Raw genomic sequence first — 15557 nt, forward strand, 5'->3', positions numbered from 1 at the left:
CAAAAAGGTTCATTCGGTTTTTTCCCTAAGATGGGTCTAGTAGCACTTAGTTGTCTTTAACTTCATTCCAAACAATTTATTAGATTGTATGTGACAGCTGTCATATCAGTATATATTTAAAATAACTTATCAAAGTTGGTGAATTTTTGTGTAGCCATTTTAATATTGAAGATGGGAAAAAAAAGCAACATTTTTGGCATATTATGCTTTATTATTTCAAGAAAGGTAAAAATGCAACCAAAAGGCAAAAAAAGATTTGTGCAATGTATGGCGAAGGTGCTGCGACTGATTGAACGCGTCAAAAGTGGTTTGCAAAGTTTTGTGCTGGAGATTTCTCGCTGGAGGATGCTCCATGGTCGGGTAGGCCAGATGAAGTTGATAGCGATCAAATCGAGACATTAAGAACAATCAATGTTATATGACGCGAGAGACAGCTGACATACCCAAATATCCATATCAAGCACTGAAAATCATTTCCACCAGCTTGGTTATGTTCATTACTTTGATGTGTGGGTTCCAGATAAGTTAAATGAAAAAAACCTTGACCTTATTTCTGCATGCGATTCTCTACTGAAACGTAATGAAAACGTTCCGTTTTTAAAACAAAATTGTGACAGGCAATGAAAAGTGGATACAATACAATAATGTGGAACGGAAGAGACCGTGGGGCAAGCAAAATGAACCACCACCAACCACACCAAAGGCCAGCCTTCATCCAAAGAAGATGATGTTGTGTATATGGTGGGACGGAAGGGAGTTCTCCATTATGAGCTCCTTCCCAAAAACCAAATGATTAATTCCAACAAGTACCGCTCCCAATTAGACCAACTGAAAGCATAACTCAACGACAAGCATCCAGAATGAGTCAACAGAAAACACATAATCTTCCATCGAGATAATGCAAGACTGCATGTTTCTCTGATGACCAGGCAAAAACTGTTACAGCTTGGCTGGGAAGTCCTGATTCATCTGCCGTATTCACCAGACATTGCACCTTCGGATTTCCATTTCTTTTGATTTTTACAAAATTCTCTTAATGGAAAAATTTCAATTCCCTGGAAAACTGTAAAAGGCACCTGGACAGTTCTTTGCTCCAAAAGATAAAAAGTTTTGGGAATATGGAATTATAAAGTTGCCTGAAAAATGGCAGAAGGTAGTGGAACATGTTGTTCAATAAAGTTCTTCGTGAAAATGAAAAATGTATCTTTTATTTTTACTTAAAAACCGAAGGCAATTTTTGGCCAACCCAATACATACAAATAAGGGTTAGAAAATGCTCTGCAGTAGAATATTAACTAAAAAGCGAAGAATGACTGATAGAAAACCACAGCACAACTATCAGAGTAATTAACTGACTCAGGCAAACATCATCAATAGATGCTACAACCAATGGATAAAAGTTTGATGAAGGGACTTCCCTGGCGGCACAGTGGTTAAGAATCTGCCTGCCAATGCAAGGGACACAGGTTCGAGCCCTGGTCCGGGAAGATCCCACATGCTGCGGAGCAACTAACCTCGTGTGCCACAACTACTGAGCCTGCACTCTAGAGTCCACCAGCCACACCTACTGAAGCCTGCGCACCTAGAGCCCATGCTCCGCCACAAGAGAAGCCACCACAATGAGAAGCCCGCGCACCGCAACAAAGAGTAGCCCCCACTCACTGCAACTAGACAGAGCCCGCGTGCAGCAACAAAGAACCAACACAGCCAAAAATAAAAATAAATTAATTAATTAAAAAATTTTTTAAAAAGAACATTATTGGGGGACTTCCCTGGTGGTGCAGTGGTTAAGAGGCTAAGAATCCGCCTGCCAATGCAGGGGACACAGGTTCGAGCCCTGGTCCAGGAAGATCCCACATGCTGCAGAGCAACTAAGCTCGCGAGCCACAACTCCTGAGCCTGCATGCCACAACTACTGAAGCCTGCGCGCCTAGAGCCCGTGCTCCACAACAAGAGAAGCCACCGCAGTGAGAAGCCCACACACTGCAACAAAGAGTAGACCCCACTCGCCACAACGAAGACCCAACACAGCCAAAAATAAAATATAAATACATAAATAAATAAATTTTTAAAGAAGAACATTATTGGAACAAATGGCAAAATTTGAATAAAGTCAGTATATTAGATAATATTGTATCAAATCTGTATTTCCTGATTTTGGTAAGTATATTGCTGTGGTTACATAAGAGAATGTCCTAGTTTATTGGAAATATACATTACCTTATTTATGGTAAAGAAGTATCACATTTGTAACTTACTCTAAAATACAGTTCCAAAAAATACTATGCATATATAAAAAGAATATAGAAAATATAGTAAAATGCTGACATTTGGGGAATCAAAGTGAATGGCATACAGGAATTTTTTTTTTTTTTTTTTTTAAAAGCACTTTTCTTTTTTATAGCTACTTTATTTATTTATTTATTTATTTATTTTTGGCTGTGTTGGGTCTTCGGTTCATGCGAGGGCTTTCTCTAGTTGAGGCAAGTGGGGGCCACTCTTCACCGCGGTGCGGGGACCGCTCTTCATCGCGGTGCGCGGGCCTTTCACTATCGCGGCCCCTCCCGTCGCGGGGCACAGGCTCCAGACGCGCAGGCTCAGTAGTTGTGGCTCACGGGCCCAGCTGCTCCGTGGCATGTGGGATCTTCCCAGACCAGGGCTCGAACCCGTGTCCCCTGCATTAGCAGGCAGATTCTCAACCACTGCGCCACCAGGGAAGCCCCATACAGGAATTTTAATAACATTCTTGCAACTTTTTCCTAAGTTTGAAATTATGTCAAAATACAAAGTTTGAAAAAAAAAGAAAAAGGAGTAAAAAAAAAAAAAAAGTGGTTTTTTAAATAATGTGATCACCATCCTTGAATATGTTTGTGTTTTTCTAACACAGTATGGTGTAATATATATTTAAGAAGAGATGAGAGTATAGTTTAAACCACAGAGGCAGACCAACCCATCCAGGGAAAATTGAGGAGCTTATGAAAACTATAGCTCCTGAGCTCCTAGCAGCTCCAGGCAGCTATTGGATGAATGCCAGGGGAGCTAAGATCATCATCACCTCACCCCCTACCTCTCCTTCACCACTCAGAACTTGCCTCTCCTAAGCCACCTCTACCTTTAATCTCGGCCATAAAGAGGACTTGCTTTCTGCCTGCCTCCTCCCTGTGAAGTTGACTCCACTTCTCAAGAGGGAAACAAAATGAATCATACTTTCTCAATATTAAGGACAAAAAAATCCTGCCACATTTTTGGTGGATAAAAATGTCACTAGTGGACTTCCCTGGTGGCGCAGTGGTTAAGAATCCGCCTGCCAATGCAGGGGACACGGGTTCGATCCCTGGTCCGGGAAGATCCCACATGCTGCGGAGCAACTAAGCCCATGCGCCACAACTACTGAACTTGCACTCTGGAGCCTGTGAGCCACAACTACTGAGCCCGTGTGCTGCAGCTACTGAAGCTCACATGCCTAGAGTCCATGCTCCGCAATAGGAGAAGCCACTGCAATGAGAAGCCCGCACACTGCAACCAAGAGTAGTCCCCGCTCGCTGCAACTAGAGAAAGCCTGCGCACAGCAACAAAGACCCAAGGCAGCCAAAACAAAAAAAACACACTAGTATTTTAGCTTTTATGGGGGGTTGGGGAAGGGGAGAGGATGGATAGTGGTAAGCAGACAGTAAACTAGCTAAAAACTATATGTGAATTAGAGGAAATGGTGATTTTGATTAGTGGAGCTCTAGGGATATAAGGTAAAAATGAATAAATCTGTGCTATTTCAATGTCTGTTCTCATGTGGCTTTGAAAAATTAAAAGCAGGCAGGACCTCTGCATGAAGATGGCTAAGTTAACAAAGGAATAAGGGAAACATCTGTAAGAGAGGAAAAGGTCAAAGTAGTGTGTCAAGGGAGCTGTGCTATGCCTGGTATTAACATTTCACTTGAGTTGCTCCAGAGGTCAGATTACATATTTGTTGCCATCAGCTAATTTAATTGAAAGGTCTAGCCAACTCCAAAGCTATCAATTCAGACAGAAGGATACCTAGCTCTGAGTTAACTCTGAATTTTACTTTGATTTCTGCATTTAATTACAGCAATACAAAATAGAGGGGTAGAATCATATTTTAAAGAGCCACATTCCAAAGTAAAGGTTCACTGCATAGTCCATATACCATATTTGATGATCCGTATTTGACAGCTCCTCACAGGGCCACGTAAAATTAGCATGGACATTTCTTGGGCTTTTGATGTTCATTGCCATCATCTGCTTCACTGCTAAAATCAGGAAACATATGGAATGAATTGGTAAAATATGCTGAGAGTTTCTGCTGCCTTTTTGTTTTTTGTTTTTAATTCATCACTAAGGCCAATTCAGGATACCTCTAAACAAGACCAAGATCTAATTCAGCAATCTTTAAATCATATCCATCCACAGAACATTTTAGATGTTAGGGAAAGAAAGTTGTTGAAGAAAAATGATGGGAAATCAAGTATCTTCAGGGAGCACTGGTATCCTCAGGAACACATGTCTAAAAACCTCTAGCTGACCTAGTAAAAACAAGGAGCCACGTGATAGAAGGTAAAAACTAGTGGGTTTTGGACTCAGATCTCAATGAATTCAATATCAGGACTGAACTAAGTGGGAATAGTGTTATCTGCTACTGGTTAACTGTGTTACCTAGGGGAATTTATTTAACTTCTCTGAGCCTTATTTCCTCATCTGTAAAACAGAGATACTAACTCCCTCTCAAGGATGTTCTAAGAATTACATGAGATAACATACATGAAAAGTGCCCAGCAGAAAATCTAGCAAAAACGTTTTTTTAAAGAATTAAACTGGACTTAAAGTCAGATTCAGTTGACATATCTGCTACAGACTCATTTTACAAGTTTAATTTATGATACCCCAGCTCCTATAATTTCAGATAGCCTCAAGGCCTTTGAGGGGCCAGAGAGAGAAACCAGAGACAGAAGCAAAAGCTACTTAACCAGCCATAATAAAACCCAGAGACAGGCTGTACTAGCTCATATTGCACATGGGGCCAGTCAATACAGTGCTAGTAAGGCCCTAATCTTACTCAAGCAGAAACTATAACTAGGGCAGAGATTCTCCCTCAGCCTTCAAACTTTTAGCGATTTTAAGTAAATCTTTACAATTGAGTTATCACTTTCTATAATGAGGTTCAAAACAATACTCTAAAACTAAGGACTGGGCTTCCCTGGTAGCGCAGTGGTTAAGAATCCACTTGCCGGGCTTCCCTGGTGGCGCAGTGGTTGAGAATCTGCCTGCCAATGCAGGGGACACGGGTTCGAGCCCTGGCCTGGGAAGATCCCACATGCCGCGGAGCAAATGGGCCCGTGAGCCACAATTACTGAGCCTGCGTGTCTGGAGCCTGTGCTCCGCAACAAGAGAAGCCACGATAGTGAGAGGCCCGCGCACCGCGATGAAGAGTGGCCCCCGCTTGCCACAACTAGAGAAAGCCCTCGCACAGAAACGAAGATCCAACACAGCCATAAATAAATAAATAAATAAATAAATAAATAAATAAATAAATAAATAAATAAAATTAAAATCTACTCTCTTTTAAAAAAAAAAAAAAGAATCCACCTGCCAATGCAGGGGACACAGGTTTGAGCCCTGCTCTGGGAAGATCCCACATGCCGCGGAGCAACTAAGCCCGCGTGCCGCAACTACTGAGCCTGCGCTCTAGAGCCTGTGAGCCACAACTACTGAAGCCCACGCACCTGGAGCCCGTGCTCCACAACGAAGAGTAGCCCCCGCTCGCTGCAACTAGAGAAAGCCTGCGCGCACAGCAACGAAGACCCAACGCAGCCAAAAAAAAAATTTAAATAAATAAAATAATTAATTTAAAAAAAAACTAAGGATTGAAGCTAAAACCGGCAGGTGAGAAATCTTACTTCCCCACCTCTTTCCTCCTGTTTTCCTTACCCTGGAGGAAGTATGAACTTAGTGAATTAATTCATCTTTATCCTAGTGCTACATTCAGTATACTATCATTTAAACCACCCTTCCTGAGACTTCCCTGGTGGTCCAGCGGTTTAGAATCTGCCATCCAATGCAGAGGACATGGGTTCAATCCCTGGTTAGGGAACTAATATCCCACATGCGGCGGGGCAACTAAGCCCACGCGCTGCAACTACTGAGCCCATGCACTCTTGAGCCTGCGCACCACAACTAGAGAGAAGCCCGCACACAGCAAAGAAAGATCCCACGTGCTGCAACTAAGACCTGACGCAGCCAAATAGATAAATAAAAATCCATCCTAAAAACTAATAAATGTCCCTTAAAGGAAAACGCTAATAATTAAAAACAAATAAATAAATAAACCACTCTTCCTGTCTAAAAGCTTTCAGCAGCTACCTTAATGTTAAGAACTCTGGCTCTGCAGTCACAAAAGATCTAGATTTTAATCTGGGCTTGGTCATTTATTAGCTCTATGACATCTGAGTCAATTTCCTAATCTATAAAATTTGTAAAATGAGGATATATATCTAACTAAAAGAGTGAAGGATTAAAAGGCAAAAGTGAGTATAAGCTTGGCATGGTATCTGGCCCAAAATAAACATTCAATACTAGTTATTATTATTATTATTATTAGGCAGGAGTTATCCTCATTTACAGATTAAACAAACAAACTGAGTCTCAGAGGTTGAATAACTTCCCAGTAGAACGGGGCCTCAAACTCAAAGTCTGCCTCCAAATTCTGCTTTTTCCATTATGCCAAACAACCTACCTCATGTACATCCCTGCCTTTTTAAACAGGCTACTAACTGCAATTTAACTAGTCTTGATCGTGTGGTCACAGATTATGGGTGTTTTTAATCTTATTCCATTTTTTTCATATGCAATAGTTTGGGAGGAAAATGACTGAACACATCAATGTGGCATAGCAGGTAATGACCACAGGAAAGGATGAGACCCTGTCTCTCGTTGGGGGTAGTATCCTTACCTGGGGTAGGCTCTCTCCTCTCCAAGTGCATTTGTTGCTTTAAATCTGCTGAGTTGGGCTCGGATAAGTACCCTGAGACTAGTGACAGTACCTCTAAGCCTGAGGAACAAAGTAAAGACACACTTTCCAAACCTAGAAGGAGCGATCATGCACGTAGAGAGAACCACCTTTAGAATAGCAATCTTCAATCAAGGGACACATTTAGTCAGAGACAACATCCATAGGAAGGGAGCAGGGTAATTAAATTCCATAACCTCAGGTGGGAAGGAAACTAGTTGATGTCGTCTAAGTAAGTCAGCTTCCCAGGGTGGGAAAGGACGGAGAGTGGACCTAGAGGAACAAATAGAAGGCATCTAATTCAACCTCAGAGAAGTCTTTCTGGTGCACTTTCTCATCTCTTCTTTCATTCTAATGGGTAAGTGCCAGATAAAGAGAGAGTTACTGAACGTGACAGTTCTCACCACTTTTGAATAGTGATGCTTATCTACCGTAAAATATTTGTGAGCTTTTCATTAATGAGTATGGTCATTTATCATTCCACTTGTAACTGTTCAGAATTCTTTGTAGGTTCAAGGATTTACATACCTTTCTCCACATTTATGGACTTCGCGCTTACCTTGCTAGGCAAAATAAAATCACAAAAATGCAGATACTATCATAACCCTCAAGGAGTTTATATTTAGGGGTTTACATTCTTAGATAACTTAAGAAGGCAGAATGAGTGCCACCAGAGACGAAAGAGCTGTTGTGCGTTGAAAATGAAAAGTTCTAGAACAGGCTTCCTTGCCATCACAACCGCCAGGCACAACTCCAGCCCGAAATCACTTATCTATTAACAAGGTATACAAGCTTCAGTCAGGTTCCCTGCAGGTCCAGATCTGGAGAACTACTCACCAAGCCCTCAACAGCCTCCCAGTTTCCACTCTATACCCTCAGCCAATAAGGTTCAAGCCTCATCCTTCTGGAAAAAGCCCTTCTCCTTCTTAGGCCTGGTTCAAATGTCACCTCCTTACCTGAACCTTACTTGGACCCTCGAAGAACATTTAGTTGTGCCTACTCTACATTCCCAAAAGCCTTTGAGAACTTAAAGCACTGTATCATTACCCATGTACTTGTGCAGGACCCCTACTAAATTGTGAGATTCCAAGTCATCTTTGTATCCTCAGCCACTAACAGCACCCAAACTAGTGTGTCAAGCCCAGTGTAAGTACTTCACATATATTAAGATATACATTATACCAATATGTACATATTATCAATCTTCACAATAAAACTGCAAACAAGATAGGAACTCTCATCTTCTCGATTTTACAGATGAGGAAAATAAAAGTGCACAGAAAGGATAGGCAGTGCTGAAGGTCTCAAAGCTAGTAAGGACTGGACCCCAAGATTTCAACCTAGGCACAACTCCAGAACTAATTTCAACAGACATCATGGGTTGAGGGGAAGGTCCGACTACAAGATCAACGGTCTCCACCATAGGGGGCATTGTTACCATTCACACACTTGGGGGTGGAAAGACAATACTGTAACTTCTACTTATATTTGTTTTAGCTCATCCTTTTGTAAAATGTCTATTTTTGCACGTTATAAAATATACATAATACAGTCTACACTGTAATTTAAAACAAACATTCACATAATATGTGTGCATACTCAACCATATTTACTGATACAAAGAACACTAAAAACATCTGAGGCCCTACTCTAGACTATTTCCCCAAGGGACTCTGAGCTCCTGCATTCTCTCTACCTAGTTTCAGTTAAAAACATCAGCCAGTCAAGGCTATAGGTAAGCTTCTAGAGGCAAGAGTCTGCCCTTACTCATCTACGGAAGCCCTACATCAGCACAGGGCTTGGTGCTTAGCAGATGGTCAATGTTGAATCTAACTGTATCATGAGAACCTCATTTTTAAAAATTCTCTCAACATTTTAATGCAACTTACTATTACTTCCAAATTAAAAGAAAAAGCATACTGAGCACATTGCTTAGGAATATAATAAAGAATTCTCTTCGGGTATTCCCTGGTGGCGCAGTGGTTGAGAGTCTGCCTGCTAATGCGGGGGACACGGGTTCGAGCCCTGGTCTGGGAGGATCCCACATGCCGCGGAGTAGCTGGGCCCGTGAGCCACAACTACTGAGCCTGCGCGTCTGGAGCCTGTGCCCCGCAACGGGAGGGGCCGCGATGGTGAGAGGCCCGCGCACCGCGATGAAGAGCGGTCCCCGCACCGCGATGAAGAGTGGCCCCCGCTTGCCCCAACTGGAGAAAGCCCTCGCACGAACCGAAGACCCAACACAGCCAAAAATAAATAAATAAATAAATAAAGTAGCTATAAAAAAAAAAAAAATTAAAAAAAAAAAAAAAGAATTCTCTTCGGAACACTATAAATAAACAAACAAACCTTAGTTACATAACAGAACCAAAAAAATTGGACTTTAGGGCTTATTTTAAACTGAAAACTGCATAAAAGAGATTTGGGCATAAAAAATTTAACTTCAGATAAAAGGTCCTTTCAGTATACAGAGATAGTGTACCTTTGTCAGACCTAAGGGTCACCTCTGTCTGCCTCTCTTTAGTTATAAGCTCCAAGAGGAATGGATCAAACCATTAAAAACAGCAACTGCAAACTTGACCATGAAGAGGCATTAGCTGGGTGCACCTACTTTGCATTTCTTCAATCCAACATTTAAGGGGCATCAAACAAAGAAGAGAGGCTGTGTAAAGCCTCCCCTTTATGTGTGGAAGCTCCTGTTCCTCAGTTTCATCCTCTGCAAAATGGGCATACGCAAATACTTAACTCTTAATTACATTACCAGAGTTAAATGAGAGAAAACATGCAAAATGGTTTTATCTGTTTCCTCATTTAAGGTCTCTCTCCCCTCCCCGCAACTAAACTCAAAGCTTGAGTTTGGTCTATCTAGTTTGTTGCTATATTCCCAGGGCCAAAATGGTACTTTTTACTTAATAGGTGATTTAATAAATATTAAATGAATAGAATGCAAAATGCCTGCTGCTCAAAAAATATTGGCTATTATGGCTCTTGTAACAAGAAACAATTAAAATTCTATTGTTATTAAGAGACCCACCCCTCTTCCAAGGATCTCACAATTCTAGGCGGAACAGTAGATAAATGCTGAAAAGGAGAAATGGGGGTAAGAAGAAGAACTGGATCATAAAGCAGGACTAATCTAAGATAAAATTAAAATCTCAAACACACACACAACCAGAGCCCAATTTTGAGCTTTTTCGAGTGAGGTTCACCCTGGTTGAGGTTTATCAGCGACTACAATAATGACAGTTTTCACGCTTGTGTATGTGCCAGAGTCCGTGTCAAGCCTCCTAACGGGCCCCACAAAACCCAGAACCAGGGTGGGGAGGGGTTGGAGATGTTCTTCCCACCCTCATTTTGCAGAAGAGGAAACTGAGGCTCAGAGAGACCCAAGGTCACAGCCTGTAAGTAGAAGAGCCGGACTGTGAACCAAGGCAGACCCCTGAGCCTGCACTCAACAGGCCCCTCAAAGGGGCCATCCTCGCCTCCTCCACCATCCGCCACACATCCGTCGAAACTGGGCGTGTGGAATATTTCTCCAGGGCCGGACTTAGGGGCCCCGGCACAGGGAGAACAAAACAATCCTTGTCCGTGGGCAAGTTAGATGGACGCCGGCCCGGCCGGGGCTCCGAGGCCGCAGTCCCGACAGACTCGCGCACGCCATGAGCTCCGAACCCTCGAGCAGCGCAGGAAGCGCTCTGGCGGCCGCGGGAGCCCGGGAAGGCCCGGCCCGCCGCGTGACCTTGGATCCGCCGCCCTTCTTGGGGCCTCAGTTTACCACCCTGGCCTCGCGCCGGCTGCCTCTCGGGAGCTCGCGCCTGTGGAGCCGCAGGCCTTTACACGCCCCCCTCAGCCGCCCGCCTTCCCGCCCCGCTTACGCTGGAAGGCGGCCGCTCCGGGGACGCCCACCATCGCCAAGCGCCGCCGCCCCGCACCTCCTCCTCCACCCGCAGCCCGGGTCCCTCGCGGGCGCCGCTGCGGGACCTGTAACAGCCAAGCTCGCCGACCCCAACGCCGCCGCTACTGCCGCCGCCACTGCCGCCGCCACCACAGCCGCCGCCGTTAGGCCGCGCGCCGCCCCGCCCCCCAGTTGGCCCCGCCCCACCCGCTGGGCACGCCCCCGCCGCGCGCTCTCGCCCTCCAGACAAACGCACGCGGAAGCCCGGCCCCAGGATCGGTTCCCACTAAACCCCGCCCCCTGACCTACCCCGCCCCTTCCGCGCGAACCTACCACCCTATCCCGGCGCATCCTGCTTCTCAGTCCCGCCCCTCTGCGTCACGCGCGCCCATCACGTGCACGGCCCACTCTTCGTACGCAGGGATTCCAGCTGTGGCCAGGGCAGCTGCCTGGGCCCATAGGCCCTAGGGGGCGGGGCCTAGCGGGCAGGGCACAATGCCTCACCTGAGTCGTACAGGTTAAGATCTGGTCGCCTTTGCGCGTGTCTTTGGGCAAGTCACTTCCCCTTTCTGGCCTACAGTTTTCCAAATGTCTAAAATGTCATGCTCATAATATTAATAACTGTTAGCTGTAATTATTATTATTGAGCCATTTTTATACACTCCATCCAGTTAATCCTCACAATGAGGGTGAGAAGTATTATTCTCCCTTTTCTACACATGCGGAAAGGGCTTTCCCACCAACCACATTGCCCACTGGTTACTGTTAGCAAATAGCAGAGGTGGGATTGAAAGCTAGGAACTTCTGATTTCAGACCCAGTACTTTGAGCTACTCTGAACTATCCTGCCTCCCAAAGTCTCAAAAACAGGGATGAAAATTAAAACAAGAGATTAAAATGTCTAAACTCTTCTATATACAAAGATACCATAAACAAAGTTTTTTTAAATAAGATTGACACTAGCTGTAGGGTTTTTTAAATATTTAAATTAATTAATTAATTAATTATTTTTGGCTGCGTTGGGTTTTCCTTGCTGCGCGGGCGCTTTCTCTAGTTGTGGCGAGCGGGTGCTACTCTTCATTGCGGTGCGCGGGCTTCTCGCTGCGGTGCCTTCTCGTGTTGCGGAGCACGGGCTCTAGGTGCGCGGACTTCAATAGTTGTGGCATGTGGGCTCAGTAGTTGTAGTTTGCGGGCTCAGTAGTTGTAGTTTGTGGGCTCTAGAGCACAGGCTCAATAGTTGTGGCGCAGGGGCTTAGTTGCTCCGCGGCATGTGGGATCTTCCCGGACCAGGAACCAGGGCTTGAACCCATGTCCCCTGCATTGGCAGGCGGATTCTTAACCACTGTGCCACCAGGGGGGTCCCAAAGTTTTTTTTTTTTTAACTTTATTTGTCTTTTCTAAGCAAAAGACTGGGATAAAATAGTTGCAACATATTCAACAAAAAATCAATATTCAAAATAAATGAAGAACTCTGTGAAACCAATAAGAAAAATAAGATAATTTAATAGAAAAATGGACAAAGAGAATGAAGAGACAATACACAGAAAATCTGAATAGCTAATAAACATTTTAAAAAGATGCTCAGGGGCTTCCCTGCTGGCGCAGTGGTTGAGAATCCACCTGCCAATGCAGGGGACACGGGTTCGAGCCCTGGTTTGGGAAGATACCACATGCCATGGAGCAACTAAGCCCGTGCGCCACAACTACTGAGCCTGTGTGCCACAACTACTGAAGCCCTCGCGTCTAGAGCCTGTGCTCCACAACAAGAGAAGCCACCGCAATGAGAAGCCCGCGCACCGCAACGAAGAGTAACCCCGGCTCACTGCAACTAGAGAAAGCCTGGGCGCAGCAACGAAGACCCAATGCAGCCAAAACAAAACCTTATGTTTAAGTACTTTCTTAATAGGCCATGGCCTACAGGATCTTAGTTCCCTGACCAGGGATCAAACCTGTGCCCCCTGCAGGGGAAGCATGGAGTCTTAACCACTGGACTGCCAGGGAAGTTCCCTTTTTTTTTTAGGGGGGGGATTTCTTTAAAGCCTAATATATGAACATCTAAATTAACTAATTTTATTAATTAAAAAAAAAACAACTTATGTTCACACAAAAACCTGTACATGGCTGTTTATAGCAACTTTATTCAAAATTACCAAAAACTGGAAATAATCTAAATGTCCCTCATCTAGTGAATGGATAAACAAACTGTGGTACATTCATCATACAAACATTATTCAGCAATAAAAGGGGACACATTTCTGACAGGCACAACAAAGCAAATGATTTTCAAAGAAGCCAGACTCAAAAGGCTACATATTCTATTATCTTCTTTATAGAATATTTTTTTAATGCAAATTATAGGAACAGAAAACAGATCAGTGGTTGCCAGATCTTATGGTGGGGTAAAGGATGAATTTAAAAGAGCAGGGGGAAATTCTAGAGTTGATGAAACTGTTTTACATCTTGATTGTCATGATGGTTACATGATTGTATGCATTTGTCAAAACTCACAGAACTGCACATTTAAAAAAATGAAAGTTATTTTATGTAATTTTTAAAAGTGAATTTAAGTGAAAAAATTGAAGCGTAAGGTACATATATAGCAAAATGCACAAATCTCAAGCATACAGTTTGATGACTTGTTTCAGGCTTAACACCCTGTAACCACCACTCATATCAAGATAAAGCTCATTTTCTACCACCCTAGAAGGCTCTGTAATGTCCCTTTTCAGTTAATACTCCTCCCAGAGGTCACCACTATTCTGACTTCTATCACTATAGCTATATGATTGTTTTTTGTTTAACAGCTTTATTGAGGTATGATTCATATACCATACATTCACCCATTTAAAGTGTACAGTTCAAAACGTATGGACACCAAGGGGGGAAAGTGGTGGTGGGGGGTGGTGGTGGGATGAATTGGGAGATTGAGATTGACATATATACACTAATATGTATAAAACAAATAACTAATAATAACCTGCTGTATAAAAAAATAAATAAAATTCAAATATTCAAAGTAAGTAAATAAATAAATAAAATAAAGTGTACAGTTCAGTGGTTTTAGTATATTCACAGAGTTGTGCAACCATCACCAGAACCTGACTTTAGAACATTTTCATCATCCCAAAGAAAACCCCCCATACTTAATAGCAGTCACTCCCCATCCTGCACTCTCCAGCGCTTATGATTGCTCTTTTAAAAATCAACTTTCTGGGAATTCCCTGGCAATCCAGTGGTTAGGACTCTGCTTCCATTGCAGGGGGCACAGGTTTAATACCTGGTCGGGAAACTAAGATCCCGCATGCCACACAGCACAGCCCAAAAAAAAAAAAATCAACTTTCTGAGTTGTACTATATGTACAATGAACCACATCAATTTCAAGGGTCCAGTTTGATGAATTTTGACAGTTGTATATATCTGAGAAATCACCAGCACTAACAAGGTAAAGAACACTTTTATCACCCCTCTATGATTCCTCCTGTTCCTTTGCAATCCATCCTTCCATCTGCACCTGGGCCCAGGGAACCGTTGGTCTGCTTTCTGTCACTATGCATTAGTTTACATTTTCTAGAATTGCATGTAAATGGACTCATGCAGCATGTACTCTACTGTCTGGCTTCTTTCACTCAGCATTATGATTTCAAGATTCATCTGTGTTGCATCTATTAGTAGTTTGCCTTCCTTTTTATTGCCAGGCACTCCATTGTTTGAGATATACTACATTCTACTGTTTTTGAAAACAAAACTTTCTTACTGAAGACCTGGGCAGGTCTGGCTTCAAACATATAGATTTCTTAAGTTTGTTGGGTTTCAGATATAGAGATAATAAATCATTCTCCACAAGCTCACCACCTTTTCTATTTCTTTATCATTCTTGCTTAGTTCATGGTGGAGTGTGTATGTGTGTTGAGGTGGGGAAGAGAGGCCCTCTCGGAACAGATCAGAGCCACAAAGCATCAGCATCCTTCAGTTACCTAAGGCCTACAGGGTCAAGGACACTAACATTTAAGAGGCAGAGACAAGGCCAGGTGCCTTAGACACTGAATTTGAGCTCAGTTTGCAACAGCTCCATTTTCCAGCCAAGAGAACTGAGGCTCAGAGAGGTTAAGAGACTTACCATAATGTTTGCCTGAGTCAGAAACTTAGTTTCAAGTGACCGAATTGAATTCTGACATTCTTATCACAACTTTCTAAAGGATTCATAGACTCAGTAGACCTAAGGAAATTTACTGGGGACCCTGGCTGTTTCTTGTCCAAACCAAGTGGATTGTTTTTCTTTAACTAGTGACAAGGAGGATAAAGATGGGTGGCAGGGAGAAGTGCTCGCTGCCTGCCATCTGCCCTGGCCATGCCCTTCCGCTAATGTAGGATAAACACAAGGCCTGGCCAGATGACAGTCAGTGAGGGGAAGCGATTTAAAGGTATATGATCCTTGTTGGGTAAACAGGAGCCTGAAATGGTCATGGCACTTTAGAAAGCCTATCTGTGCACCAGAGAAATATTTGGCACGGTTGGGACTCTTCTAATAAGCAAGGCTTTTTCTCCATAGGAGGCTGAAGAGCCCAAGAGCTCCCAGAAGGAGAGATGAACAAGTCGAGTTATATTATTTAAAATTCATTATTGTTTATGATTGAGAGAAATGTGAGG

General features: G+C 43.3%; 1 protein-coding gene across 4 annotated transcripts in view; it reads right to left on the minus strand.

The window, feature by feature from the left end:
- Nucleotides 1–11067, minus strand: part of CBFA2T2 (CBFA2/RUNX1 partner transcriptional co-repressor 2) — a 187446-nt gene extending 176379 nt beyond the window's left edge. For 3 of the 4 annotated variants that reach the window (XM_059896550.1, XM_059896549.1, XM_059896554.1), the window contains exon 1: nt 10891–11067. In XM_059896550.1, the coding sequence (XP_059752533.1) occupies nt 10891–10924 (34 nt within the window). In that variant the 5' untranslated portion in view covers nt 10925–11067. The remainder of the gene's footprint in view (nt 1–10890) is intronic. The other variant, XM_059896552.1, reaches the window with a different exon arrangement.
- Between the last annotated feature and the right edge of the window lie 4490 nt (nt 11068–15557).

Source organism: Balaenoptera ricei, chromosome 15 (genome assembly GCF_028023285.1).
Source record: "Balaenoptera ricei isolate mBalRic1 chromosome 15, mBalRic1.hap2, whole genome shotgun sequence".
Classification (NCBI taxonomy): Eukaryota; Metazoa; Chordata; class Mammalia; order Artiodactyla; family Balaenopteridae; genus Balaenoptera; species Balaenoptera ricei.